The sequence below is a fragment of the Euleptes europaea genome, chromosome 8, assembly GCF_029931775.1.
Source record: "Euleptes europaea isolate rEulEur1 chromosome 8, rEulEur1.hap1, whole genome shotgun sequence".
Taxonomy (NCBI): Eukaryota; Metazoa; Chordata; class Lepidosauria; order Squamata; family Sphaerodactylidae; genus Euleptes; species Euleptes europaea.
Window position 1 is genome coordinate 37,396,947 of NC_079319.1, and position 27,142 is coordinate 37,424,088.

The 27,142-nt window shown below is 40.7% G+C and overlaps 1 protein-coding gene across 6 annotated transcripts in view; it reads left to right on the top strand.

The window, feature by feature from the left end:
* NCOA2 (nuclear receptor coactivator 2) overlaps positions 1–27,142 on the top strand; it is a 170,519-nt gene that overhangs the window by 117,003 nt on the left and 26,374 nt on the right. For all 6 annotated transcript variants that reach the window (XM_056854038.1, XM_056854037.1, XM_056854041.1 and 3 more), the window contains exons 10-14: positions 121–268; positions 3,988–5,251; positions 21,309–21,519; positions 24,152–24,358; positions 26,060–26,272. In XM_056854038.1, the coding sequence (XP_056710016.1) occupies positions 121–268; positions 3,988–5,251; positions 21,309–21,519; positions 24,152–24,358; positions 26,060–26,272 (2,043 nt within the window). The remainder of the gene's footprint in view (positions 1–120; positions 269–3,987; positions 5,252–21,308; positions 21,520–24,151; positions 24,359–26,059; positions 26,273–27,142) is intronic.

Below are 27,142 nucleotides of genomic sequence, written 5' to 3' on the forward strand. Positions count from 1 at the left end.
ATTCTTCCTGCTCTTAAAGAAGACAACCAAGATGGCAAAAATCTACTTTTTCATGTCGATAATTCTGCAGCAATCTGGATTTCTTACTGCTTCTTTGTTGCTGTTTTTACTTGCTTTCAGTGCTGAGGCAGGGGCTAGCATTCAGTCCTGTCTATCGATTTTCCTTGTCTGATGGCAATATAGTTTCTGCCCAAACGAAGAGCAAGCTCATCCGTTCTCAGACTACTAGCGAACCTCAGCTTGTCATATCCTTGCATATGCTTCACAGGTAATTTATTAGAATATTTTTATCTTGATAATCTTCACTTCCTAGAAGCAGCTGCAGAAAGAGTACATAATTTACTGTATGTTGCATTTCTGGAAGCTGATAGCTCTTTTTTCAGCGTAGGCTGTAGCCATAGGTATCTTTGGAAAATAAGTCTCTCAGTCTTACACATTTATTGGGAAGGAAGTTCCATTGACTTGACTTGAGCTTCTGACTAAGTGAATTTAAGACTGCCATTTAACAACACTATTACTAACAGGTAGGGGTAAGAAACTGTTCTTTCAGATTGCAATTCCAACCATTCGTATTTAATTTGTGTAGTTATCCTGTATGCCATAAAAATGGATGTTTTAAGATCTCCCTATCATGTTTAGGTTCTGGTCATTGTCATGACATAATTGCATACTAGGCTTATTCCTATAACTTTGGGAGATTTGGTACTGATGAAATCTGAAACAGTTCTCTTAGACACACAATGTTATTTTGCACACAATGAAGCAAAGCTGTTAACCGCTCTGTTACAAAATACAGGGCTGTTTTTTGTGGCTTGTAAATCATTAACATGCTAATACACACATAACATGGATTAATCAATTAGTTTTTCAAATGAATAGTTTCTGCAGAACATACAGTTTCCCTGTCAATTAAACGACAAACTAATTTTATTTGGAGTCATTAGATTCAATTTGCTTATTTGTGTAAGGCTCTATTTTAAATTAGCAGGCTTTTTAAAGAAATGACACATTTTATTGCATGCTGTTATCTTCTGATTATTGCAAAAGAATTAAGTGCTGTAAACTGAAATAAAAGGACTGCAACATTGTTCAAGTATGCACCTCCTTACTAAATGCTCAACAATTTGAAACTGCTTTTCTTGGAGGTAAGGAACCCCTTTGCTATTTCAAAGGTGTCAGCCGAGGCAGTAAGTTTAAAAACTTGAAGCTGGAAATCAAATACTTACAGTAAATTTAAGGGGTTTTTTTCTTACCAGATATAAAGAAATGCTAGAGACAGGATATTAACCAACATTTTCCTTGGTGTTTTTTAAATGTGATTTCCCCTTTCATTCCATTCATCTTTTACTAACGAGAATTGACTAGGCAGTTTCTCTTTCTAGTCAGCTTTTCTTTCCTGTTCTCATGCCACTAGCAGGGCAAAGTTTAAATGTTTCAACTGCAGAACTTACAGTGCAAACACTGCAAAGGAATGTCTAAATCTGTGCCAGAAAAACGCTATTGAATATAGTCCATAAAGCCCTTTCCCTTCACTACTCAATTTTGCACACATTTAATTCTCCAACAATGTTTTTTTAGGTCAAGCCCTTTTATTAAGGCCTTGAAAATAACTTTACAAAAGTTATTTTTTTAATTACAAAGACCTTGCAAGAAAATCTGTAAAAAGAATTAAATTAACAGTATTCTTTAAAGGCCCTACTTACACAATTTCCCTTAAATTTAGATGTCACAGCTATCTATTGGCTATTGCTTCTCACAAGAATAGTCATGAGTGGTAAGAAGCTATGTAGCAAAGCACTGGACACACATAAAGAGAATGAAATTTATCTTGAGTTTTCAGGCAAGAAGTCCAGCTTTCCTCCCTTCCTAGGGCCTCTTGCCTTGCATTGGATTGAACACATTGCCAAATAACATTACACCTTCCCCGCTCGGTGTTTCAGACATGTGCCTTCTGAAAAGGGGAAGAGTAGGACCATGTCTTCTCCTTTTTGTAAAAGGTAATTAGATATTTGCTGCAGTCTCGGAGAGCAAGGAAACCTACAGCCTCCAAAAATTGTGGGAAATGGGTAGTACAAAATAATTTGGGCATTCCCTGTCATGGTGGGCAGGAGAAAGAGAAGCAGTCCACTTAGTGAAATCAACTGTCAGTATTCCCTCTGTTTATGCAGCTGGTGACAAAGGTCTTGTATACTGTGCACTCCTTATCTGTATTTTCCTCACGGATAGGTTTGCCTGAGTTTTCAACTCTCTGGAGTCTTTGCACTTCATACTGCAGATAGGGTTGCCAACCTCCAAATAGTAGCAGAAGATCTGCTATTACAAGTGATTTCCAGCCGATAGTTCATCTGGAGAAAATGGCCGCTTTGGCAATTGGACTCTATGGCACTGAAGTCCCTCCCCTCCCCAAACCCCGCCCTCCTAAGGCTCCGCCCCAAAAACCTCCCACCAGTAGCAAAGAGGGACCTGGCAACCCTATCTGCAGAACATATCGAATCAAGAGACAGAACAAAAGATATCTGAACAGAAATATGTCTGTCTCTCTGCAGCATGGCTAGTCTTTCTTTTCCCCTTTTTTCATGTGGAAAAGCCTTTCTCTCTGCTTTCTTTGCTCCATCCCTGTCTCTAATCTACCCATTTCAGTATGTGTGTATATATGAAGTTTTTCTCTGTGTAATGCCAACTTTTTTTCAGTAGGGTTGCTTTTGAGGGCTCCTTTCTTAGCGCAGTCTTGCAGTTTTGGGGGGAGGGGTTTGAAGAAATGATTTAAAAATGTACTTCTTATTGGGAGCATGGAAAACTCAGGTTCAGGGCTATAGAAGGAGTGTTACTTTCAAAATGTTTTTTTTTATTTTCTTTTGTTTTTAAATGCAGAGGTGTGGATTTGTCTTATATTCCCCTCCAATACTGACAATGCTGTCTACTATTGAGTTATTTGTAGTGCGTTTAGGGATGGGCACGCAGAGGGGAAATGCTGCAACTTTCAGTCTTGTGTTTTTAATATCAAGATAGTTGTTACCGCTGTATATTTTTCGGTTTAACTTTCCAAAATGAGCAAACAAAAAATGTTTTAGATATGAAACGAGGACATGGGTTCCCTTTCCATCTGATGTCTCATTGGGAGAAAAGAATTATATCTGGCTCATTCAGATGTCACAACAAGCTGCAATGAAGTTTTAGAATGGTTAAGAATAACAACTTGATTTTGTTAGAATCCCAGCTTGTATGGCATAAGCAATCTCCTGTTCAACAACGCACCTGTATCCAGACATCGTGGTAAATTGGAGCTTGATCAGACTGGGAAGTTTTGCATCAAGCTCCACACTCAAAGTGAGGTGGTGGCAGCAGGCACTGCAACAAGCTGTGTCTGCGCCTGACTGGAGTTCAGTTGCAGCTTGTCATGACAGACTGGTTTGTCATCATTTCTGCTCTCACCTCCTTCTCCTCTCTCATTTTGGAACTTAATTTAACATGTATCAGTTTGATCGAGATCCAGTTTGACCTAATGGTCGAATGCAGCTGGTCCAGCAAATTAGAGTTGGTCATCATCTCCTCCCCACACAAGCTGGGAATGCTGGAGTACAGCAGCCAGAAAGCAAGCTGTGTGTGTCTAGAGGAGGAGAGGGGAGCAAGGGGACCATGTGAGGATAGTAAACAAACTATGTTCATGCACAGTGCTGACAAACCTTTTTTAATTAGAGTTTGTCGTGGCATCTAAATCCATCTCTTTCCAAACTTTCAAGTAGGAATAATAAGGACTTTTGCAAACAATATGATTGGCTGTTCTTTCTTTTAAAAAATTGGTTATCTGTTTTAAAGTGTGAACAAGATAAAGAAATGTTATTACAGGATTAGGAAAAGATAAGAATACAATTAAATACGCTGTCCATCTTGGCACACGGACTGTCAAAAGTATATTCTGATGTAACTGAGCATTTAAATTGTCAATTATAATGTCTTGTTATCTGATTTTCTCCCCACATGTTACAGGGAACAGAATGTCTGTGGAATGAACCAAGATTTAACTGGACAAGCAATGGGAAAGCCATTGAACCCAATTAACTCCAGCAGCCCTGCCCATCAGGCCATGTGCGGTGGGAATCCAGGTCAGGATATGACCATCAGTAGCAATATGAATTTTGCCATAAATGGCCCAAAGGAACAAATGGGCATGCCAGCTGGCAGGTTTGGCGGTTCAGGCGGGATGAACCATGTGTCAAGTATACAAGCATCCACTCCTCAGGGTAGTAACTATGCACTAAAAATGAATAGTCCCTCTCAAAGCAGCCCTGGCATGACACCAGGTCAGCCAAATTCTATGCTTTCCCCAAGGCATCGTATGAGTCCTGGAGTGGCAGGAAGTCCTCGGATCGCACCCAGTCAGTTTTCCCCTGCAGGAAGCTTGCATTCACCTGTTGGAGTTTGCAGCAGCACAGGAAATAGCCATAGTTATACCAACAGTTCCCTCAATGCACTTCAGGCTCTCAGCGAGGGGCATGGAGTCTCTCTAGGGTCATCATTGGCTTCGCCTGACCTAAAAATGGGTAATTTACAAAATTCCCCTGTAAGTATGAATCCTCCCCAGCTAAGCAAAATGGGAAGCATCGACTCTAAGGATGGCTTTGGACTTCATGGGGAGCAATCGGAAGGTACAACTGGACAAGCAGAGAATGTCTCTCATTCGGGAGAGCAGAAAGAAAGTAACGATAACATGCCCCAGGGTGTCAGTGGTGACAGGTCTGATGGACAAAACAGACTACATGATGGCAAAAGCCAGACAAAGCTCTTACAGCTGCTGACCACCAAATCTGATCAGATGGAGCCTTCACCTTTGTCTAATACTATGGGAGATTCTAACAAGGACTCCGTGGGTTTATCTGGTTCTGGTTCAGCACATGGAACTTCGCTCAAGGAGAAGCATAAAATTTTGCACAGACTCTTGCAGGACAGTAGTTCTCCTGTAGACTTGGCCAAGCTCACAGCAGAGGCCACAGGCAAAGAATTGAGCCAGGAGACCAGTAGCACAGCTCCTGGTTCAGAGGTGACTGTTAAACAGGAACCAGTGAGTCCCAAGAAGAAAGAAAATGCACTACTTCGCTACTTGCTAGATAAAGATGATACTAAAGATATTGGTTTACCAGACATCACCCCGAAACTGGAACGGTTGGACAGTAAGACAGACCCTTCCAGTAGCACAAAGCCAGTAGCTATGAAGCCAGACAAAGAAGAGATGCGCTTTGAGCCTAACGAACAGGTAAGAAGTTTCCTCTTTCACTGTTCATTCACAGATAAGCTGCTCTTGTTCATTATCTGGCATCTTCATCTGACTATGTTTTGATAGGGCCAAGGATGTGGCACTTGATCCCATTTGCATGGCAGTGATCTTGCTCGTATTACCAACACTTGGCGGGATGGAAAGGTCTGACCCTAATTGCCTCTAGTGTGGTGGCTGGCACAGCATCAGCCGTGTATTGCAGGGCAAAGAGGAAGTGTGGGAGTGAAGCAGCAGACATCAGAGGCACTGCGTTGCCTGGCCTGTCTTATTATTACGGAGATTCTCAAAGGTGGCTAATAATAGAGGCGGGGAGTATAAAGGGGAGGGAGATCTTGTTTTGAAGGGAAAAAATGAAAACACTCCAATGAGCAAACATAACAGTGGCTCATTGGGCCAGGCCTAGTATGTACAAAGATGCCTGAAAAGTATGTAGATGCTTCTGTATGATAGGCAGCAACTTGTTTCTCTAGAGTTGTTTTTTTTTTAAAAAAAGGTATTTGATACAGCATAAACTTATTTCCCACAGGAAGTAGAATCTAAATATAGATCAAAACGCACTGTTTAATACAATGGTAGAGCAGAGAATATTCTAAATTGTTCCATCACCCTCAGTTTCCTCCCTTCTCTTCCTCCTCCAAGAACAAAAGCTGTTGTGTTCTTGTGGTTCCTACCTCCTGAATAGAGTTGTTGAAGCCTATCCTCTGAACTGATGGATCTTTAAACAATTACTAATTTCACTTTTTAGTTTTCTCTGGGAATACAGTAAGGCCATGGTAGAGTAGTAAATATTTTAAAAGAAAGAGTTTGGTGAAAAAGTAAACATAACATTTCCTCCTTTTTAAGTGGATTTTTTTTTCTGAACAGGAAACACGTTGAATCACATACCAAAAATAGCATGACTCCAGGTAGCATATTTAAGTAGTCATCTTCCTGGCGCACAAATACGTTGTCTCCTCAATTTTGGCAAATATTTTCTGTCACTAGAAAGTTACCGTATAACTTTGAACTTTTTTCAGACGTCTGCTTATCCTTTCTCTTGCTCATCCGTGTATTACAAGGATGTGTGTATATGTGAGCCAGTCAGTTTTGGTGCAAAGAGTATTAATACATATTGACTGAAGAGTTGCTTTAGATGTAGCTCAGGAAGAGTCTGATATATTCGTTTGCAGGGCTTGCACTGTTTGTTGCTTCATGGTCTTTTAAACCTGCCAAATTAGAAGTGAGCCCTGTATTTACACAGCAGTTGGCTAACACATGTAAAAATTGTTATCCCCAGCCTTCTCAAAATATTGGCAGAGAATTTGCTTGTTTGCCATTGTTATAGATAGTTACTCTTAATTTAAAAAAAAAAACTAAATACAAATGATTGTAGGACGCTATTACCCAGAAGTCCTGGGAAAGTATTACTGAGAAATATAATGGTGTACAAGGCAGCTGACAAAATATACAAGCCAGGTGGAAAATAGTCTTGGCTGGGACCAGATTTATACTGTGTGCAATGGATAAAGGCACTGCAAGAAAGCTGGAAGAAAGGCTCAATTGGCTGGTGCTTAATGTAGCCTTTTCTCTTTGTGCCTAAATTGTGAACATATGTCAGATGTACATAAAACATATGTAATCCCTGAAAAACTTGACCCTTGCATTCAGCAAAATATGGGAATTATTTTTCTGTTGTATTGGTTGATTTGGAAGCATTTGAGAAGTTAGCTATATAGGAAGCTGCAGAGGAGTACATGGACTAATTCTAGGGTGACCTGAGAGGTCCCTGGGATCCTTGGCATGCTCCTCAGATGATTGTATTACATGAACACATAAAGCTGCCTTATACTGAATCAGACTCTTGGTCCATCAAAGTCAGTATTGTCTACTCAGATCAGCAGCGGCTCTCCAGGGTCTCAGGCTGAGGTATTTCACATCACCTACTTGCCTAGTCCCTTTAACTGGAGATGCTGGGGATTGAATCTGGAACCTTCTGCATACCAAGCAGATGCTCCACTGAGCCACGGCCCCTCCCCTATAGTACATGCTATATCGGGCAATGTTAGTTCAGGCAGAGCAGGCTCTGGACTTCCGGGGTGGCAACACTGACCGATGGTCTTCTCCTAAATATGATCTATGAAATGGGGAGGCAAGAGGCAGTTTTCTACACATACTCAGTCTTATGCTATGAAGCTAGTCATATGCTGTGATAGCTGCTTGAGTATTCAAGGCCCAAGGCTTAGCTTTAGCCAGCACTCAGCTCAGGAACCTGCTTTGAAGATCTGGGACATGCATGATGCTAATAAAGAGGAGAGAGATCATGATGGGTAGCTGTGTTAGTTTGTAAATAGCAGTAGAAAAGAGCAAGAGTCCAGTAGCACCTTAAAAACTAATAAAATTTCTGGCAGGGTATGAAGAGAGAGCGTCTGAGCATGTTCTCTCAGTGCTTCCATGCAACTTAGTAGAAAACATTAACAAGGCTAGAGTTGCTAGATTCGAGTCTAGTAGCACCTGAAAGACTAAAAGGATTTTCAGGGTATAAGCTTTCGAGAGTCAAAGCTCCTTTTGTCAGCTATCTGACGAAGGGAGCTTTGACTCTCAGATGCTTATACCCCGAAAACCTTCTTGGTCTCTAAGGTGGTGTTGGGCTCGAATCTAGCTGTTTTACCGCAGAGCAACACAGCTACCCTTTGAAACTATATTCATGGAAGTCTATAGTGGTTGATCATACAGTAGCAGTCCTTGCTGACGAAGGGTTTTTGTGGCGATGGCACAAAGAAGTCTTGCTAAGGATTCTACAAAATCTCCACTAGCAGAAGAGATTTCCGTCAGCATAGTGGAATTTCATACTGCAGCCCAAAATGCCTTCCGTCAGGGGAAACGTTTGTTGGATCCAACACTAGGCTTTTTGATAGCTCTTAGGACAAACTGTGACACTGACAAAGAGTTGCTGCTAAAACAGCAATCCCATGTCAAACTCTTTCTCCTCTCCCCATAACGTTTGAGCAGAATGAACCATATAGTGGAATGGTCAGGTAAGGCATTCCACTGCCTTTGCTGCGCATCACTGGCAGATGCAGATGTGGGTCGGAACTGGAGAGAAACAATACAGGCAAGTCCATCTAAACTCTATAGCATTTGTAGACGCAGCTTCATGCCAGGTGTCCCATCTAATTCTCCTTGAAATTATTCAAGTTGATAAAATTCCATAAAGAATTTCAAGGGATAACTGGACAATAAAATAAGAAATAATATTTACTATAAAGTTATTGGGACAACAATCTTAACTTCACATATACCTATATGTGAAGTTAAGATTGTTGTGCCAACAACAGTGTTTCAAATTATTATAAGTGATTGTTATAATTACTTAGAGTCACAATGGAAACCTCACTGAAAACAAGATTTATCTTAGTTAGTGTTTCGGCTCTCCTTTTTTAGCTGCTTTAGCTGTATTTTCAAACATTTGCCAACAGCTTATTTGTAGACAACGGTCACCAGTGAAGGGTATTTGAATGTATGAAGCTGCCTTACATTAAACCAGACCTTTGGTCCTTTTGGCACAGTCTTGTCAACTGTTACTAGTAGCAATTCTGCAACATCTCGGTGGGGTTTCCCAGCTTTTTTACCTGCTGTTCCTTGAACAGGAGATATCTGGTTTGATCCTGAGATAGGTTGCCATATGCCTGCTGGGAGCAGAAGATCTCCTTCCCCCAGTGGGCATTGTTTGCTGGCACTCCAACAACCAGCAGGAGGGAAAAAATTGAAACCACATTGGTGATGGCACAATGTCACTTTGGGGAAAAACCTGGAAGTGATGTCATGCCTGTCTAGGAACTGCCAGAAACCCTATGGCCGTGATGGCAAACCTATGGCACGCGTGCCGGAGCCGGCACTCAGAGCCCTCTCTGTGGGCACGCGCAGGTAACTTGAGGAGCCGTCGCGTCTGCCTAGGGTGAGGGCGCTGAGGGCGGTGCTCCTTCTCCCCATGCTCACGCTCCCCATGCCTGCGCTGGCGCCCTCCCTCTCCTTGCACCCGGGGCAAGCCCCTCCCTCTCTCTTAGCTGAGCTGCAGCCGCAGCTCAGCTGTTTGTCGGCGCCACTCGCCTCTCTGGCTCTGCCCCACCCGTCTCCACCTCGGTCGGGTGAGGCTGTGGCCGAGCGCCTTGCCACGGCGCGGTTCCCGGCGGCGGCTCTCGGGCTGTGCAGTGTCGCCACGGTGAGGGCGCTGAGGGCAGTGCTCCTTCTCCCCATGCCCACATTCCCCATGCCTGCGCTGGCGCCCTCCCTCTCCTTACACCCGAGGCAAGTGCCCCCACCAGACCCCTCCATTCTTCCCAATTTTAACTCATATTCACAATAATGCATCCACGCCCCCCATTCCCCCAAAAACCGAACGTCATTTTCTTCATTTAGAATAGCTGTGAGTTTTGCCATTTCTGCCACTTCAAACATTTTAACAATCCAGTCTTTTTTCTCTGGAGTTTCTAGCCCTTTCCATTTCGCTGCATAAAGCAGTCTCGCAGCTGTTGTGGCATAAATCAAAAAGGTTCTTTGTGTTGCTAAGTCGTCTGGAATCATACTCAATAACATCATTTCTGGTGTTTTGGGTATATTCTTTTGTAGTATTAATCTCAGTTCATTATAAATCATGTCCCAGAAGTCTTTGGCTTTATCACAGGTCCACCACATGTGATAAAAGGAACCAATTTCTTTGTTACATTTCCAACAAGTAGGGGACATCGTTTTATAAATCTTTGCAATTTTCTTGGGTGTTAGATACCATCTATACATCATTTTATAGATGTTTTCTCGCACTGACTGTGCTTTTATTCCTTTTAAATCTTTAGACCATAATCTTTCCCATTTATTTAAAACAATATCATGTCCCACATTTTGAGCCCAATCGATCATAGTTGGTTTAATCATGTCCTGCTCACAGTATATTGTTAAAAGGAGATTATACATTTTAGAAATCAGCTTTGTATTATTATCTAGTAGAATCCTTTGAAAAGGAGATTTTTCTTTAGAGAAACCTTTTTTTGCATCTTGTACAAAAACTGATTTGATTTGGTAATATTGAAGCCATTGTAAATCATCCTTAAGAAGTTGAAAGTCTTTTAGTGAGCATTTCTTTCCTTCCCAATTAATTAGATCTTGATAAGTAATAAATTTGTCTGGTCTAAGTGGGCGCAAAGTTAGCATTTCTTGGGGCGATATCCACATCGGTGTTTCTGGTTCCAAAATGTGTTTATATCTCATCCAAATACGAAGTAGAGAGGACCTGATTATATGATTACGGAATGTTGCTTGTAATTTAATTTTATCATACCACAAATAACCATGCCATCCACTTAAGTTATTATAACCTTCCAAGTCTAGCAAACGTACATTTGACAAATTCATCCAGTCTTTTAGCCATACTAAAGCTACCGCTTCAGCATAGAGTTGAAAATTAGGCAGTGCTAAACCTCCTCTAGTTTTTAGATCCACCAAGTATTTATAAGCAGTCCTTGGTTTTTTTCCTTGCCAGATGAAGTTTGAAATGTCTTTCCTCCAAGTTTCAAAATATTTTGTTTGTGATATTATTGGTAAATTTTGGAATAAGAAGAGCATCCTCGGTAAGACATTCATTTGGATCGTTGAGATACGTCCCATTAATGACAATTTTTTGTTTGACCATATAATCATATCAGTTTTAATCTTACCCCATAACTTGAGGTAATTGTTGGTTAACAGATCTTTATTCTTTGCAGTGATCCAAATTCCCAGGTATTTAACTTTGTTAGCTTTCTCCCAGCCAGTATATGATATAAATTCCTGTTGTTGTATTTCCGATAAATTTTTAAATATTATCTTTGTTTTTTCTTGATTCACTTTAAAGCCTGATACTTTTCCAAAATCATCCAAAGTCTCCTGAAGTATATTCATTGACTGTGTTGGGTTTTCCAAAATTAGCAGTAGGTCATCCGCGAATGCTCTCAACTTAAATTCATGTTTTTTAATTCTTAGCCCGCGGATGTCCTCCATACTTCTTAGTTTCACACATAGCGGTTCCAACACCAACAAAAATAAAAGTGGAGACAAGGGACATCCCTGTCTAGTCCCTTTCGTGATTTGGCAGTTATCTGACATTGATTCATTAACCAAAATTTTAGCTTGTTGGGAGGTATAAATAGCCGATATACCTTTCTGAAAACGATCTCCAAAATTCAATTTATCCAAAATCCGTTTCAAAAAGTTCCAAGAGACCATATCAAAGGCTTTTTCTGCATCCAAAAATACAAAAGCCGCAGTTTGTTGAATATTATGGTCATAATATTCCAGTGAATCTAGTAAAATTCTTACATTGTCTTTTATTTGCCTTCCTGGTATAAAACCTGCTTGGTCCTCATGTATAAGATCCTTAATAATTTGCTTTATCCTACATGCCAAAACCGAAGCAAAAATTTTGTAATCCACATTTAAGAGCGATATAGGTCTGTAATTAGATGTTTTTTCTGGATCTCTTCCTTCTTTGGGTATCAGTGATATAAATGCGTGTGACCAAGTCTCCGGGGATGTTCCCTCGTCCAAAATTGCATTGTAAAGTGAACCAAAAAATCCAACTAAATTGTCACTAAATGTTCTATAAAATAGTGCAGTAATTCCATCTGGTCCAGGTGTTTTATCCGTTTTTTGTCTCAGTATTGCTTCTTGTATTTCTTCCCTTGTTACTGGAGCTTCAATACATTCTCTCTGGGTCATTGACAAAGCTTTCATCTGTATTGAGTTTAGAAATTTATCTATTTTCTGTTTTGGAGTATTTTCTTTCTGATATAACTTAGAGTAAAATGAAACAAATTCTTTCTGAATTTCTGAAGTTGAATAAACTGGTCCTTTAGCAGTTTGGATTTTTGTTATAATCTTCTTTTGAAATGAGTCCTTCAGTTGTGTTGCTAAAAATTTTCCTGGTTTATTTGCATATTCAAAATACTTTTGTTTAGCAAGTTTCAGATTTTTATTCATTTCCTCCATTATTACCAAATTTAATTGGTGTTTAGATGCAGAAATCTGTATTTGAATTTCTCTTCTCTCCTCTTCCTGTGTTACCATTACCAATTTCTGCTCCAAATTTTGTAAATTCCAAAGTATGTTGTTTGTAAATTGCAATTGAGTCTTCTTCCAGGCCGAGTGTTTCTGTATCATAAAACCTCTCAGAACAGCTTTGAATGCGTCCCAAACTGTATTTAAAGAAGTTTCCCCATTAAGGTTAATTTCAAAAAAGTCTTTCATTAAAACCTGTAATTCCTTTTGTATCTTGTTGTCTTTTAAAAGTTTATCGTTCATTCGCCATCTAAATGCTTGTTTATTGTTCCAATCAAAGGTAACAGGATTGTGATCAGAAAAAGTTCTAGGTAAAATATGAATTTTACGTAGTTGCGTGAAAATTGATTTACTGGCCCATATCATATCGATTCTGGAGTGTGAATCATGTCTTGCTGAATAAAAGGTGTATTCTTTAGCTGTTGTATTCATTGTTCTCCAAATGTCTTGTAATTCTAATTCTGAAGCCATGGCAAAGAAAGTTTTAGGCAAGCATCCATCATTGATATCTTTTGCTTTTGATTTTTTGTCCAGAGATGGGAGAATAATTCCATTGAAGTCGCCCATCAATAAAATTTGGTCTTGTGCGTACTGGGCTATCAGATCATGTAATTTTTCATAGAAGGATTTTTTTCCTTCATTGGGTGCATAGATTCCAACCACTATTGTCCTTTGTCCCAATATTTTAGTTCTGATAATTACAATTCTTCCTTCATTGTCTTTATATACTAGTTCTGGACAGAGACTGGGGTGGGCATAGATTACCACTCCCTTTGTTTTAGTTTTAGCAGAAGCAATAAATGCTTGTCCAAGCACCTGTTTCTCCAAGTATTTTTTATGCTTTGAAGCTATATGGGTTTCTTGTAGGCAAATTAGGGAGTATTTAGATTTCTGTAGATATTTGAAGATTCTGGCCCTTTTAGTTTTCTCATTCAGTCCATTTACATTCCAAGAAATTGCTTTTGCCATAATGTAGTGTTTTTTAGCAAAATAAAAAGTCTATAGTTTGGTACCACCTTCTGCACCCTGTACCTCTTCTTCTTCCTCTTCTTCTTCCTCCTTCTCTCCAGGTAATTCTTTAAGGTCCATTTTATATTTTCTCAGAAATTTCCCCACATCTGCTTGGGATAGAATTGTCGTTTTCACTTCCTTATAGGTGAAAGCCAAACCTTGTGGCATAATCCAACGGTATTTGATACCATTAGCTTTCAGTATAGACACAAAGTCTTTGTAGTTATTCCTCTGTGAAAGTAGATGCCTTGGAATATCCTTCAGTAGTATAAGAGAGGAATCTCCTGCTGACACTGGATTTTCATAATGAATCTTCATAATCTTATCTTTAACTCTGGTGTCATAGAACACTATCATCAAATCTCTTGGCTTAGATCTTCTCATTCTAGCAGGTAGTGGTATCCTATATATTCTATTAATGGCTTGTTTTAATTCTTGTTCATCTATCTGAAATAAGTAGGCCAAATTTGGTATTGCAGATTCTTTATTGTCTCCCATCATATCTGGAAAATTGCGTATACGAAGGTTGGTCTCTTTCACTCTCATCTCCATCATTGCCATTTGATTTTTTGCCGCCATCTGATCCGCTTGTATTGTTTCAATCTGTTTTTCTTGGCTTGTTAATTTTTTCTTTGTGTCCTTGTGCTCATCCATCACTTTCTTAATTGATACATCCATCGCTTGCATATCTGTCTTCATAACAATCATTTGAGTTTTTACTTCTTTCAAGTCTCCAGTGACCACATCCAACTTCTGATTAATAGCTTGGGATGCTTGACCAAGATTTGTCATCATAGAAGTCAACTGTGCCATCTGTGTAGACATCTGTTCAAACTGTTTATTTGTTGCCTCAGTTTGTTTAGTTAGCATATCCTGTAACTTTTTTTCCATGGTCGAGGTTTGTAAAGAGTCCCTTAGTTTAGTATAGGCAGGGCTGTGTAGTGAGCCAGAGCGGGGTCGAGACATTTACATTCAAAAAAAGCTGGTAAAATACATGTCCACCGACAGGGCCTTTAAGGTGCTGGTTAAAAGATGATAGTTCAAAGATCAGCCTAATAATTTTTTCGGGTTGAAAAGAGTCGAAATTGGCTTTAAAATTGCATTTTAAAGTTTTAAAATACCAGTGAGTTTTTTCGGTCGCTCTAGATCGGGTTAATCGGGAAGTAAACAGGAAGTTACTAGTGCTGCAGACCTTCTATCGCCTCTTCTCGATAGTTATTCCTTCAGGAATGATTTGAAAGTAACTCGAGTGCGACGGATATTCAGTCCCGCGGCTACTTCCTGTTGTTTTAGTTCCAATGATAGAGAGGGTGTTATAGAGAGTCTTCCGTTCCAGGCACTCCCTTACTGCAAACGTGGCAGGAATTCGCCGGAAAATCAGGAAGAGAGATCACCCTCCCCTTCCTTCGGACCTTCTCATTGGTGATAATTCTTGTCAGTCTAAAAGGTATCCTTCCGACTCTTTGTTATGGTTTAGGCTGATCGATCCGATAAGGCTCCTGTCGCTAATCCCGATGACTAACTCAGATCAAACTTTTTCAGTTCGGATTATGGAGGGGTGGGGGTCCCAGAAATATTCTTATCAGCCCCCCGTCTGTTCAAATTTCTAGTAAGTAGACGAAGAGTTCTTTTGTACTCACTTGGGTGTCAAGAGGTGAGGTTCTTTTCTTTATGTAGTCCTTATGTTGGTATTAAGGCGGTGGAGGGTAGAGCTTGCTGCCAAAGTTGCGTTTTGGCGATGTCCTTCCCTAGTGCCCTCGCAGGACCGGCGTCTAGGACTCCGAGGGGCTTAAAAAAGCCCCCTCAGAGTACCTAGGAGGTCAAACCGCGTTTGCGGGCTGCAGGGAATTCCTGCTTTCCAACCCACTTGCAAGGGTCGGATTGGGGTATCTATGTACCCCAAAAATAACGCAAACTTGGATTTCTCCCAGGACAACCTGGGGAAATGGAGTGCTCTCTCCAACGGCACCACCGGAAGTCCCCCCCCTCGCCCGTTTCTTGTCCGGCAACAGCTCTTCCCGCCAAAATGGTAACGAGGCGAGAGGGAGGGGCGTCGTCCAACCCTCAGTCCTTCCTTCGCCACTGCGGAGTGTAGACATCTAGAGAGCTTCTCTTCAATTACTTCAGTGTGAGTGGCTGAGTGTCCACATTTATTCAGGTACTGGTTCATTTGGAAAGTGAACATGCAGTGGCTTCTTCTTACAAACAGGTGTACGCCTGTACATGAAGGTTGTACATACATTCACTGTAACATGTGAAGATGGTTAACACCTCTGCCTAATGAAATGATCTTTCATAATTAGGAGTGGTGGAAAATGCAGGGAAGAGAAGGCGACTGGCTCCTCCCTTCCCGGCCGTGTTGCCGGGTCCTCTATGGCCTGTGTGTGTACTATATGAGAGGACAAGACAGACATGGCACTCATTGTACTGGGATTGTCAGGGGGAACATCTTATTTATGCAAATTCCCCAAGAAAGGAATATCCATTTCTTTAGTGTTAACTAATAAGTGTTTGCTATTTTTGGTATAGGGATAGATTTGTATTGGGTGCTTCATTTTTTTTTAATTTTGTCTTTTTGTAGACTCCAAGTCTTGAACACCCAAAAATAAGTACAGCAAAAAACGCAAAAACAGATAGTGGAAGATCATTCCAAGAGGCCTGGACAGAGTCATTTGGAGTGATTGAACGCAATGGGAAAGCGTTATGTATTCTGTGTAATGAAAGTGTTGTGTGTCGCACATCAATTGTCAGACGGCACTTTGACACCAACCACAAAAGTGTTGCCGAACTTGGTGAAACTGAAAGAAAAGAGTTTCTTGAAGGGAAATTGAGGAATTATCATTCCCAGTATCTTAGTTTTTGCAACTATCTTTCTAGAACAAATCATCTGACAGCTGCCAGTTTTCAAATTTCACTGTGCATAGCAAAACATGGTAATCCCCTCTCTGATGGGGATATTATCAAAACAGCCATGTTGTCTGGGAGTAATTCCCTTTTTCATGATTTCCCAAACAAGGATAAAATTATTCAATGCATCTCTGAGATGCCACTTAGCAGAAATACTGTTAAAGATCGAGTCCAGCGCATGGCAAGTGATGTTAGTCAGCAGCTCACCACTGACTTACAAAAGGCAGCCTGTCACTCCATGTGCTTGGATGAAAGCACAGATATAAATAATCATGCAAGGCTAGCAGTAATTTTGCATTAGGCTGTTGGTGACATCATGAGAGAAGAGCTGGTGAAACTGGTGTCTTTGCCTAAAAGAACGCAAGGGATAGATATCTACAATGCTGTGATGGAGGCTTTTTTGTCACAAGACATAAGACCAGAAAAAGTGGTTTCAATTACTAGTGATGGGGCACCTTCTATGGTGGGGCAACATCTTGTTTCATACAGTTCTTTGTTAAAGAAACAAAACATCAAGTCATTCAATTCCGTTGTATTATACATCAAGAAGCTCTTTGTGCCAGGGATAGCAGCAAAAAAATTGACGATGTCCTCAAAGATGTCACAAAAATGGTGAATTACATCATGGCTCGTGCTCTGAATTGTTGACAGTTTCAAGCACTTCTTGAGGAGGTTCAGGAACAGTATCATTGTTTACTTATGTATAATAATGTCCGGTGGCTGAGCAGAGGACGAGTCCTGGAGAGATTTGAAGCCTGTTTGGGTGAAATTAGGCTGTTTATGAATGAAAAAGGGCAGGAATATCCACAGCTCACTGATATGGCCTGGCTTACCAACTTCATGTTTTTTTACAGAATTTACACATCACTTCAATGTACTGAACAAACAACTATAAGGTGTAGGGAAAACAGCAGAAAGGATGTTTTGTGATATCAAAACATTTGAGAAAAAACTGCAGGTTTTTGAAAGAGACCTTGAAAGTGGGCAGCTGAAATATTTTCCAAATCTAAAAATGCATTTAGAAAATTCTACAACATTTGCAGACAATCCTACAAGCCATCAGGAAATCTACAAGGAATTTTATAGCATTGTAGCAGCTGCAAAGGTGAATTTTAGTAACAGATTTTTACAGTTCAGTAAGATGGAGACAACCCTGTGTTTTCTTACTTCTCCAGATAAAGCCAAATTTGAAGAACTTGATCTTTCCTGCCTACACTGGTTAGATTTAGGAAATCTGGAAATGGAGCTAATAGAATTTCAAGAAAGCTCTAACTGGAAAAATAAATTCTATGACCTGTGTGAAACACTTGAGAAGATAGAAGGGATGCCAAAGGACAGCACAGTTAGTTCTGAAAATGAAATCCTTAAAGTGTGGAATTCTCTGCCAAATAATTTTAAGTCAATGAAAGCACTTGGGATTGCTTTCCTTACTTTGTTTGGATCCTCTTATGCTTGTGAGCAGCTGTTTTCAGCTTTGAATTATATCAAATCTGACACCAGAAACAGGCTAACAGATGACCTGAGTGCTGCATGTGTTGCTCTCAAACTTACAAAGTATAAGCCAAGGGTAGACAAATTATCAGCATGCACACAACAGCAAAAATCACATTAATTGTTCAAAAAAATTGACGATGTCCTCAAAGATGTCACAAAAATGGTGAATAACATCATGGCTCGTGCTCTGAACTGTCGACAGTTTCAAGCACTTCTTGAGGAGGTTCAGGCACAGTATAATTGTTTTACAATAATGTCCGGTGGCTGAGCAGAAAACGAGTCCTGGAGAGATGCATGCCAAATGCAAACTTTTACCTTTCAATAAAAAGTTGTTTGTATAATTGAAAGCTCTGTTATTGTGTTTTTCTTTTAAGGCAAAATATGTGAATGTGTGAGTTGTTTTTTTCTAAACTAAAACCTCAGTATTCAGGTTAAATTGCCGTGTTGGCACTTGGCGATAAATAAGTGGGTTTTGGGTTGCAGTTTGGGCACTCGGTCTCTAAAAGGTTCGCCATCACTGTCCTATGGTAATACCATCGTTTTAGCGATTCCTAGCGAGGACTGGCCTCATTTCTGCTTTTACCTGGAAGTAATGTCATGCTGACATGAATAGCCCCATGTCCTGCCCTCCAGTCTCCTGTTTAGTTCTCCTGGACGAAATGGCAGCTTTGGAGGGCAGACTCTGTGGAATCACTTCCCCACTGAGCTCCCCCAGCTCTGCCCTCCCCAGGCTGTGCCCCTAAATTTCCACAGATTTTGCAAGCTGGGGTTGGCAATGGCTTCTTTGTGTGTCTGTCTCTGTCTCTCTCTCTCTCTCTCTCTGTGTGTGTGTGTGTGTGTTTGTGTGTGTGTGTGTGTGTGTGTGTGTGTGATATACATGAAGAATCCATATTGTTATGGAGCTGTAAATCCTTTCTTAAAATATTTTCATTTCAAAATTAGTTAGGAAACATTTTGAAGAGCTACCTATGCAGAGGAAGCAATATATTCTTAGGTTCTCGTAGGTTATCTGGGCTGTGTGACCGTGGTCTTGGTATTTTCTTTCCTGACGTTTCGCCAGCAGCTGTGGCAGGCATCTTCAGAGGAGTAACAGACCCTGTCCTTCAGTGTTACTCCTCTGAAGATGCCTGCCACAGCTGCTGGCGAAATGTCCGGAAAGAAAATACCAAGACCACGGTCACACAGCCCGGATAACCTACAAGAACTTATGAACTCTGACTGTGAAAGCCTTCGACAATATATTCTTAGGCTTATGGGCCTAAAAATTCTAAAAATGCTTTATTTTCAACTGATTTGCTTTGAGATGTGTAATAAAAACCTCTTTCACTGAAAGTTTACAGTATTTTACTGGAGTTTTTCAAGTCCACTGACATTGAAGGGCCAGATGAATGTTTGTATATAAGTTGGTACAGACAGTGCTATTTCAGGGGCTTAGAAGTAATTAATTACAGATTGTTTATTTTTGTTACTAACCAAGAGCTTTTAAAGCCTTCTGATCTGAAAATTACAAAGGCCCAAAATTATTAGTTGGCCTCAACGCTTTAGCATGTGAGGGTTGTTAACAACATATGTGCAAGGATCATGGAAAAGATTTAGCAGTGCTACAATGGTGAAAGTGTATTTGAAGGGGGGAAAAACCATTCTGGTCGCTGTTTATGCCAAATTTGCAATCCAATGCTCTTGAAACAAATTTCCATAACTGTGCAGCTACGTTCATGCCTGATCGCTGCAGCTGCAGTTTGTTGTTACATCCGAAGCAGCCGTCATCTGGCCACCCTTAATTTTCGGAAGAATTTGAGTCAGTTAGAGTGCCCTCAACCCAGAAGGTTTTCACTTCCTGTGATGTTTCCATTAGTAAATGCCTCTGATCATCAAGCCAACCGTTTCATGTTAAGTTGGGAAACTTAGATTCTGGCTTTCTCATTAGATGGAGCTAATCTCTGTGTGTTGGGTATTTTTTTTAAAAATCTGCAGTTTTCTGCCAGTGATGGAAGAGGCCCTGCAAGCCAAAAAGTGTGCTAGCCATGTGGAAATAACTTTTCTAATATCTGCTTGTTCCAGTACTGGAAAAGGTTCTTTGTTACATTCCTGAAACTCTGAATCCTTTGCACCCTTGGAGATACCTCTGTACCAGTCATGGCTATGCAGCAGGAAGAAATGAACCCGTTTGCTTTTAGAAGGAGCATTGATTGGTCTGCTTTATAGTTTCTAAAGCAATCCTGAGGCAAGAGGGGAAGTAAACACCCCTTTTTGAAATCTGGGGGGCTGATCAGCTAATATTTGTCGCTGTGGCACCTAGGGTAGTTACTGCCATCTGAGTAGGGTTTTAATGGTTTTAATTATTATGGTTTTAAGGATGTTTTAGATGTATTCTGGATGTAATCTGTTTTAATCATTGTTATACACCCTGAGCCTGGCTCGCTGGGGATGAGGGCGGGTTATAAATTTGAATGAATAAATAAATAAATAAAATAATGGATGCTCCTTTCAATGTTGACTACTACAGGGTGTTTTCCCACATGGGGACAGGCTTGTGTGGTTTCCCTGTTACTGCTGTGGCTGCCAGTACAGCGCCAAACAGCAAACAGGTGAAGGATGACCTCAGAATGTCGGGAAAGCGAAGGTACACCGTACCAGAGGTCAACAACAAGAATTCAAAGAAAAAAAGAATATATAGACTTCCATGAATGTAGTTATTTTTGTATTTCACTTTTCATAAATTTTACACAATTTTTTTGAAAAATTCTTTTTTCTTTGAATTTTTATTGACCTCAGGTACGGTGTACCTTCTCGTTTCCACCAGTACAGTGCAGTGTCAACAGGGCTTCCACGTGGCAGGTTTCACCGCCACTTCCCTGCCCCAATCTCTTAGCAGCAGCCATTCTACTTTGCCACTTGTGCTACTGAAGCTTTTTCGTTTTTTTTAAACTGGCAATTTTAGATTATTATATCATCTTAATGTTATAACAATCTGTGTATCAGTTTCTCCTGGATCCCCAACCTTAATTTTCTTTAAAATCTCTAGCCCCTCTAATTGCAGAGCCACACCTTTCCCTTTGTATCTTTGCTACACAAGAGCTGATTTTCAAAAAATGAAAATTTGGAATTAGAGAACTTGATACACAGATAGTTATAACATGCTAATAATAACTCGATTGCTGTTCAAAATCAAATAGGACGTTCCTCCAGTGGCAGGGGGATGGTCACCATGGGGACAAGGGAAATGGTTGCCATGTGGGTAAAACCAGGAAAACCTGGATTTTTCCACCCATAAACAAGCCTTCCAGGATTAGCAGCAATCTTTCCCAAAACGTCATATCAAAGTAGGTTTGAGAAAGATCGGAGAAAAGCTGTCAGATCCCTGGGAGGTGCACAAATGCACCACAGTGCTGTGGGGAATTGGGGAGGGGATAACTGCTTCCCAACAGCGTTGAACGCAGGGCAAAAAAAAACCAAACAACACATACTGTATGTCCCAGGTCTAGGTGTTAGTTCTGTGATATTTGAACTGGACAATAAGAAAAATGTATTGTGTTCTCCCCCACACCTTTTATTAAAGCCTGGCAGCGAGCTAGATAATTTGGAAGAAATTCTGGATGATCTGCAAAATAGCCAGTTGTCGCAGCTTTTCCCAGACACCCGACCAGGTGCTTCAGCAGGATCGGTTGACAAACAAGCCATCATCAATGACCTCATGCAGATCACAGGTGAAAACAGCCCTGGTACTCCTGTTGGAGCTCAAAAACCATCAATGAGGATCTCGCAGAGCAGTAAGTCTGAGCTACGATTGGGTAACGAAAACATGTAAAATTATTAAGATAAGAAGAAAAATTGTAGTTTTTGCAAGGGTCTTTCAGGCTGTGAAGCAATTTAATAATTTCTACTAACATAATAGCACCATCTACTGTTCTAATCCATTGGAACACCATTCTTAGCTCTTATGTGGGCACAATCTTTACCAAGATATCCCATTGCCATATTTTAAGTCACTGCCAATTTAAAATGTGTACTTTTTGCTGACAGTTTTACTGTGTCTCACTCAGTAACACATACTTGTTTATATAATTAATTACACACTATTGTATTGTATCTAAGGAGAAGTGAATACGCAAACGCCTGCAATCCAGAAACCACAAACCCCCTAGCAGCCATTTGCCTGCGTACAGTTACAATCACAGTTCTTACAGAATGTTTGGGCTGGACAACAGAGGCTTTTGAAAACCTTATCTATCCACTTGGAGTGATAGGATCAGCCTTTAAAAGGTGGCACTGCCACCCAACCAATAGTCATCACTCGCAGCACTGATCTAAGTAAATGGAAAAGGAGATAATAAATGTAGCCTGGGCTCTAAGACATGATTCATGCTGTGAGGAGGTTCAATCAGAAGCCTTTTACAGTGCTGAACCCTTGGGACAACTGCGCCCTCCACCCCCCGCGCACCTTTCCAAACAGCTAAGTACTCCTGTGTGTTGACGGAGAAGGCCCGACATACCTACCTGCCCAGACAGATATACCAGAAATGCTGCCAAGGTGCTAGATCAGATTTTTTTTCTTCCTTCTGCATTTGCTACAGGATGCCTGTGTATTGAAACCTCTATCTGTAGGACATGTGGCAATGGGGCCTTAAAATGACGAGGATTACATAATTTAAAACCAGTGTTTTCCAGATATGCTTGTTTGAAGTGCAGCATCCCATTAAATAATAACAACAATAATAATAATGTCCTGTTAAGCTTGCTGGGGATAAAGGGAAGATGACTGGGGAAGGCACTGGCAGACCACCCCACAAAGTCTGCCTTAGAAATGTTGGGATGTTACGTCACCCCATGGGTCAGGAATGACCCGGTGCTTGCACAGGGGACCTTTACTTTACCTTACCTGTTAAGCCAGTTTTGTTGTAGTTTTGTGCATTAAAACCAGTTTCTAAAAACTGTTACAAAAGGTAGTTGTGAAATCCTTATTAAAAACCCTTGCTTTAAATATTTGTATATAGTGTATCAAGCTGAAGCATTCTTTGTAAATACTTTCTGGCTATCCCCTTCCAAATTAAAATCCATGTATCCAAAAAAAGTGGCATCTCCTTTTCCAGACATTACATTCTTTATAAATACTTTATGGCTATTCCCTTCCAAATTAAAATCCATGTATCCAAAAAAAGTGGCATCTCCTTTTCCAGACATTACATTCTTGTATTTGTTACTGAGACAGAAGTAAAAAAATATATGGAGCATTCAGCTTAGTATTGTGAGTCCATAGAGGGCTTAAGCACACATACACCTTTTACTTATATCTGCTGCAAGTGCTTCCCTACCATTCAGATTATTTTGTCAAACTCAGGTTGGGACCTGCCATGATGATGTCTCCTCCTGTTCTTTGTAGCAACCACAAGAATTGCCTCATCTCTTTCAGAAGTTACTGCTGCTCTCACTGTAGAAAGATTTGCAGTCTACGTAGAAAGGAAGAGAAATTTGTCCATGGATAAATTTTAGCTTTGCTTATTTTTTTAAAAAAGATGTGTGTACTATGCAAGGAGGAAATACTTGGTTTGGGGACCTTTGCTATTAAAAATACCTAGCTGCTCCACCAATTGAGGTTTTTCCCCCCAGAGCATTGTTTTGTATGTAGAGCAAATTTATGAAGCATCTTTTTAATGCAATATCCTGTAAGGACTATGAATAAATACATAAGGGTGTTTCACCATGGTAGGAGTAGGCAACTAGTGGCCCATGGGACGAATCAGGCCATCAGAATATCTCCATGCCCAATGTTCACCTTGTACCATTTTAGTGACTAAAAGGATCCTCTTGGCTCCAGGCAAATTCTCATGGGAAAGGTGAAATTGTCATAAGTACAGGTTGAACCAAGCGCACCAAGTCCCTTCCAGGAAAGGGATCATGGGAATTTTTAATGTTCAGCTCCATCTAGTTATGAAATATTGTTGTAATGGTTAATAAAATATGTAAAGAGAAGGAAGCAAGTAAGCCCTTAGTTTGAAAATTCTCTAAATCCAAGTTCCTTAACAGAGATTTCCCATGCTGGGACCATTACAGAAAAGTCAGAGAATGCAAGGAATCAGATGTCATATGCTTGAATTACAATCATGTAAAGATTTTGAATGTTTAAGGTACCTCCTATGTATTTTCCCCTATACTTGCTACAACCTTGTAAAATAGATGAGTATAATTGTTCCACAATGTTGATGAAAGCTGAGGGTAAGGGGAAAGTGCACATGCCTACTAGTGAGTTCATGGCCAATCAAATATTTGAGCTGGGATCTTGGTTCACATCTCCTTCTCTTAACAACGATGCTTAGAGTATATTCCTGGAAGTTATGGTCACAAGAAATGTCCAGAAATGACTGCTCAAAATCATATTGGGTTTTCGTTGTCTTCTCTGTTTAGCTTTTACTAACTCACGATCAGCACAGTTGGGAAGGATGTTACCAAACCAGAATTTGCCACTTGATATCACCTTGCAAAGCTCACCAGGTGCTGGATCTTTCCCACCCATAAGAAACAACAGTCCATATTCAGTGATACCTCAGCCCGGAATGATGGGAAATCAAGGAATGATGGGAAACCAAGGAAATCTAGGGAACAGTAGCCCAGGTAAGGACTGCTGGCTTTTGTGATTCTTTTTGTAACATGCCCAGTAATTTCACTGATGGATCTTGGTTTCTGAATGGTAACAGCCAAAAAGAGAAAAGTGTAGGCTGAAGGGTGGAATTCAACAGCAGTAAGCAATATCAGAGATACTGGATCTTGGATGGCTAGAGCTTCAGGCAACTAGAGCCTAATTCTCTGTTAATTTGCTTGAAAGAAAGTTCTACTGAATTTAGAGGGGCTTACTGCCGTGTAACTGTACACAGAATTGCCATAGGTTGTGATACTAAGCACATGTCCTTGGACCTGTCTCACTATAATCACTTTAAGTATTTGAAAGGCTGTCACTTAGAGGAGGGCAGGAAGCTGTTCCTGTTGGCAGCAGAGAATAGGACTCGCAATAATGGGTATAAATTATAGGCAGAAAGGTACCGGCTGGACATCAGCAGTGGAATCGGATTCCTAGGGAGGTGGTGAGCTCCCCCTCACCGGCAGTCTTCAAGTAGTGGTTGGACAAACACTTGTCAGGAATGCTTTAGGTTCATCCTTCATTGAGCAGGGGGTTGGACTAGATGGCTTGTATGGGCCCCTTCATAAGAACATAAGAAAGGCCATGCTGGTTCAGACCAAGCGCCATCTAGTCCAGCAGTCTCAGTCTGTTCACACAGTGGCCAACCAGGTTCCTCTAGGAAGCCCACAAACAAGACGACTGCAGCAGCATTATCCTGCCTGTGTTCCAAAGCACCTAATATAATTCCTCTGATCCTGGAGAGAATAGGTATGCAGCATGACTAGTATCCATTTTTACTAGTAACCATGAATACCCCTCTCCTCCATGTACATGTCCACTCCCCTCTTAAAGCCTTCCAAGTTTGTAGCCATCACCACATCCTGGGGCAGGGAGTTTCACAATTTAACTATGTGTTGTGTGAATAAATACTTCCTTTTATCTGTTTTGAATCTCTCACCCTCCAGCTTCAGCAGATGACCCCGTGTTCTAGTATTATGAGAGAGGGAGAAAAGCTTCTCCCTGTCCACTCTCTCCATACCATGCATAATTTTATAGACCTCTATCATGGCTCCCCTTAACCGCCTTCTTTCCAAGCTAAACAGCCCTAAGCATTTTAACTATTCCTCATAGGGCAGACGCTCTAGTCCCGTGATCATTTTGGTTGCTCTTTTCTGCACCTTCTCAGGCTCTGCAATATCCTTCCTACTCTATCATTCTATGAATCATTGGGGTTTATTCTGAATAGTCCATTGTGCTAATAATTCTCTCCAAAAGATTTTTTAAATCTTCAGAAATGTAATGGATACTTTAAAGTCTCAGGAATATATTATGATCCACCATTATATTTAAGATTAGGAGAGCATCAACTCCCCAGATTGTTGCTAGGAGAGCATTTCCAGGCCAGCGTGTACATTTCACATACTTTATCTTAACTGTTAGAAAGGATGTCATTACAGTAATCTAAGTTAAAATAGGTTTTCACCTCTCTGTGTGCAGTTTTCAGGGAACAGAATTCATCACATGTAAATGGTCGTGCCATAATACAATAATCTATCATCCATTCTTTCACCAAAAATGTGCTAAAGGAAATAACTCTTGGTTTCTCTACTATTTTATCCCTTGCAGAAATGTCAAACCCGAATTTAGAGCTCTTTTCAAGGCATAGTCTAACCTTTTTGTGTGTCTGTTTTTCATAGGGATGATGAGCAGTAATACCCCTCGGCCCGCTTTGCCATCAGGCGACTGGGGAACCCAAGGTGCTGCTGTGAGGGTAACTTGTGCTACCACAACAAGTGCCATGAATAGGCCAATCCAAGGAGGCATGATACGCAACCCGTCCAGCCTTCCTGTGAGACCCAGTAGTCTCTCTGGCCCAAGGCAGATGCTTCAGTCTCAAGTCATGAATATTGGTAAGCCTGAATCCAGTTATTGAGACATTCTCCTTTTCATGGGATTTATAGCATCAGCTAGAACAATGGAATGGTTGGCGATAGTCTAATTGGCCCCCACCATCACCACCCTTTTTCCAGGCATGCACACCTGTGATAGTTGGGAAAAGACTAGTAGTTAGGAAATGAGTTATTGTGCATGAGGCAAGTTACTGAGTGTAGTTGGTTGTCACAGTGTTAGCAAAGGAGCTGACAGAAGAGTTTATTTTCCCCTTTCACACCTTGAAGAGGTAAATAACAGAAGAGAGGTCAGCTCAAATTCCTAGCGTAGGATACAAAGGGGTGCCCAGAATACTTCATGGAACAGCCCTCAACTGTTCTTCCTATCTCTGTCTTTCTCTCCCTGTCTCCTCACTCCCTCAGCAAAGCCTGGACTTCCCTGTTGCTAAATACAACTCTCTCATACTCAGCCAGTATTTCAGGACTGCAAGACACAACAACAAAGGGATTTCCACCCCGTCATTGGCTGGGGTGGCTGTTTGGGGGGGAGATACTTCAATAAATCTGTTACTCTTTAAGGTGCCACAGGGCTCGTTTTTGTGTTAAACTCCTCAAGGCAGTCTCCCTCATTTGGACACTGAATACCATCAGGTCAGAGAAAAGTAGGCAGCAGTGGCAGTTGGCAACTGCCATGACCTCTGATCATGGAGGTCCACGCAAAAAAAAATCATCGTCATCAAAACGGTGGTCCTCAGGTTGCTAGAATTTGAGAACCACTGAGACAGTAGGTGATGACAGTTTTAAATAGATGCAAATACAATTGCTCAGCCTGCCAAGTGTGGCAGCAGACCAATTGTGTTCAGCAGAGCTGGCATTGTTTTAGGAATTTAT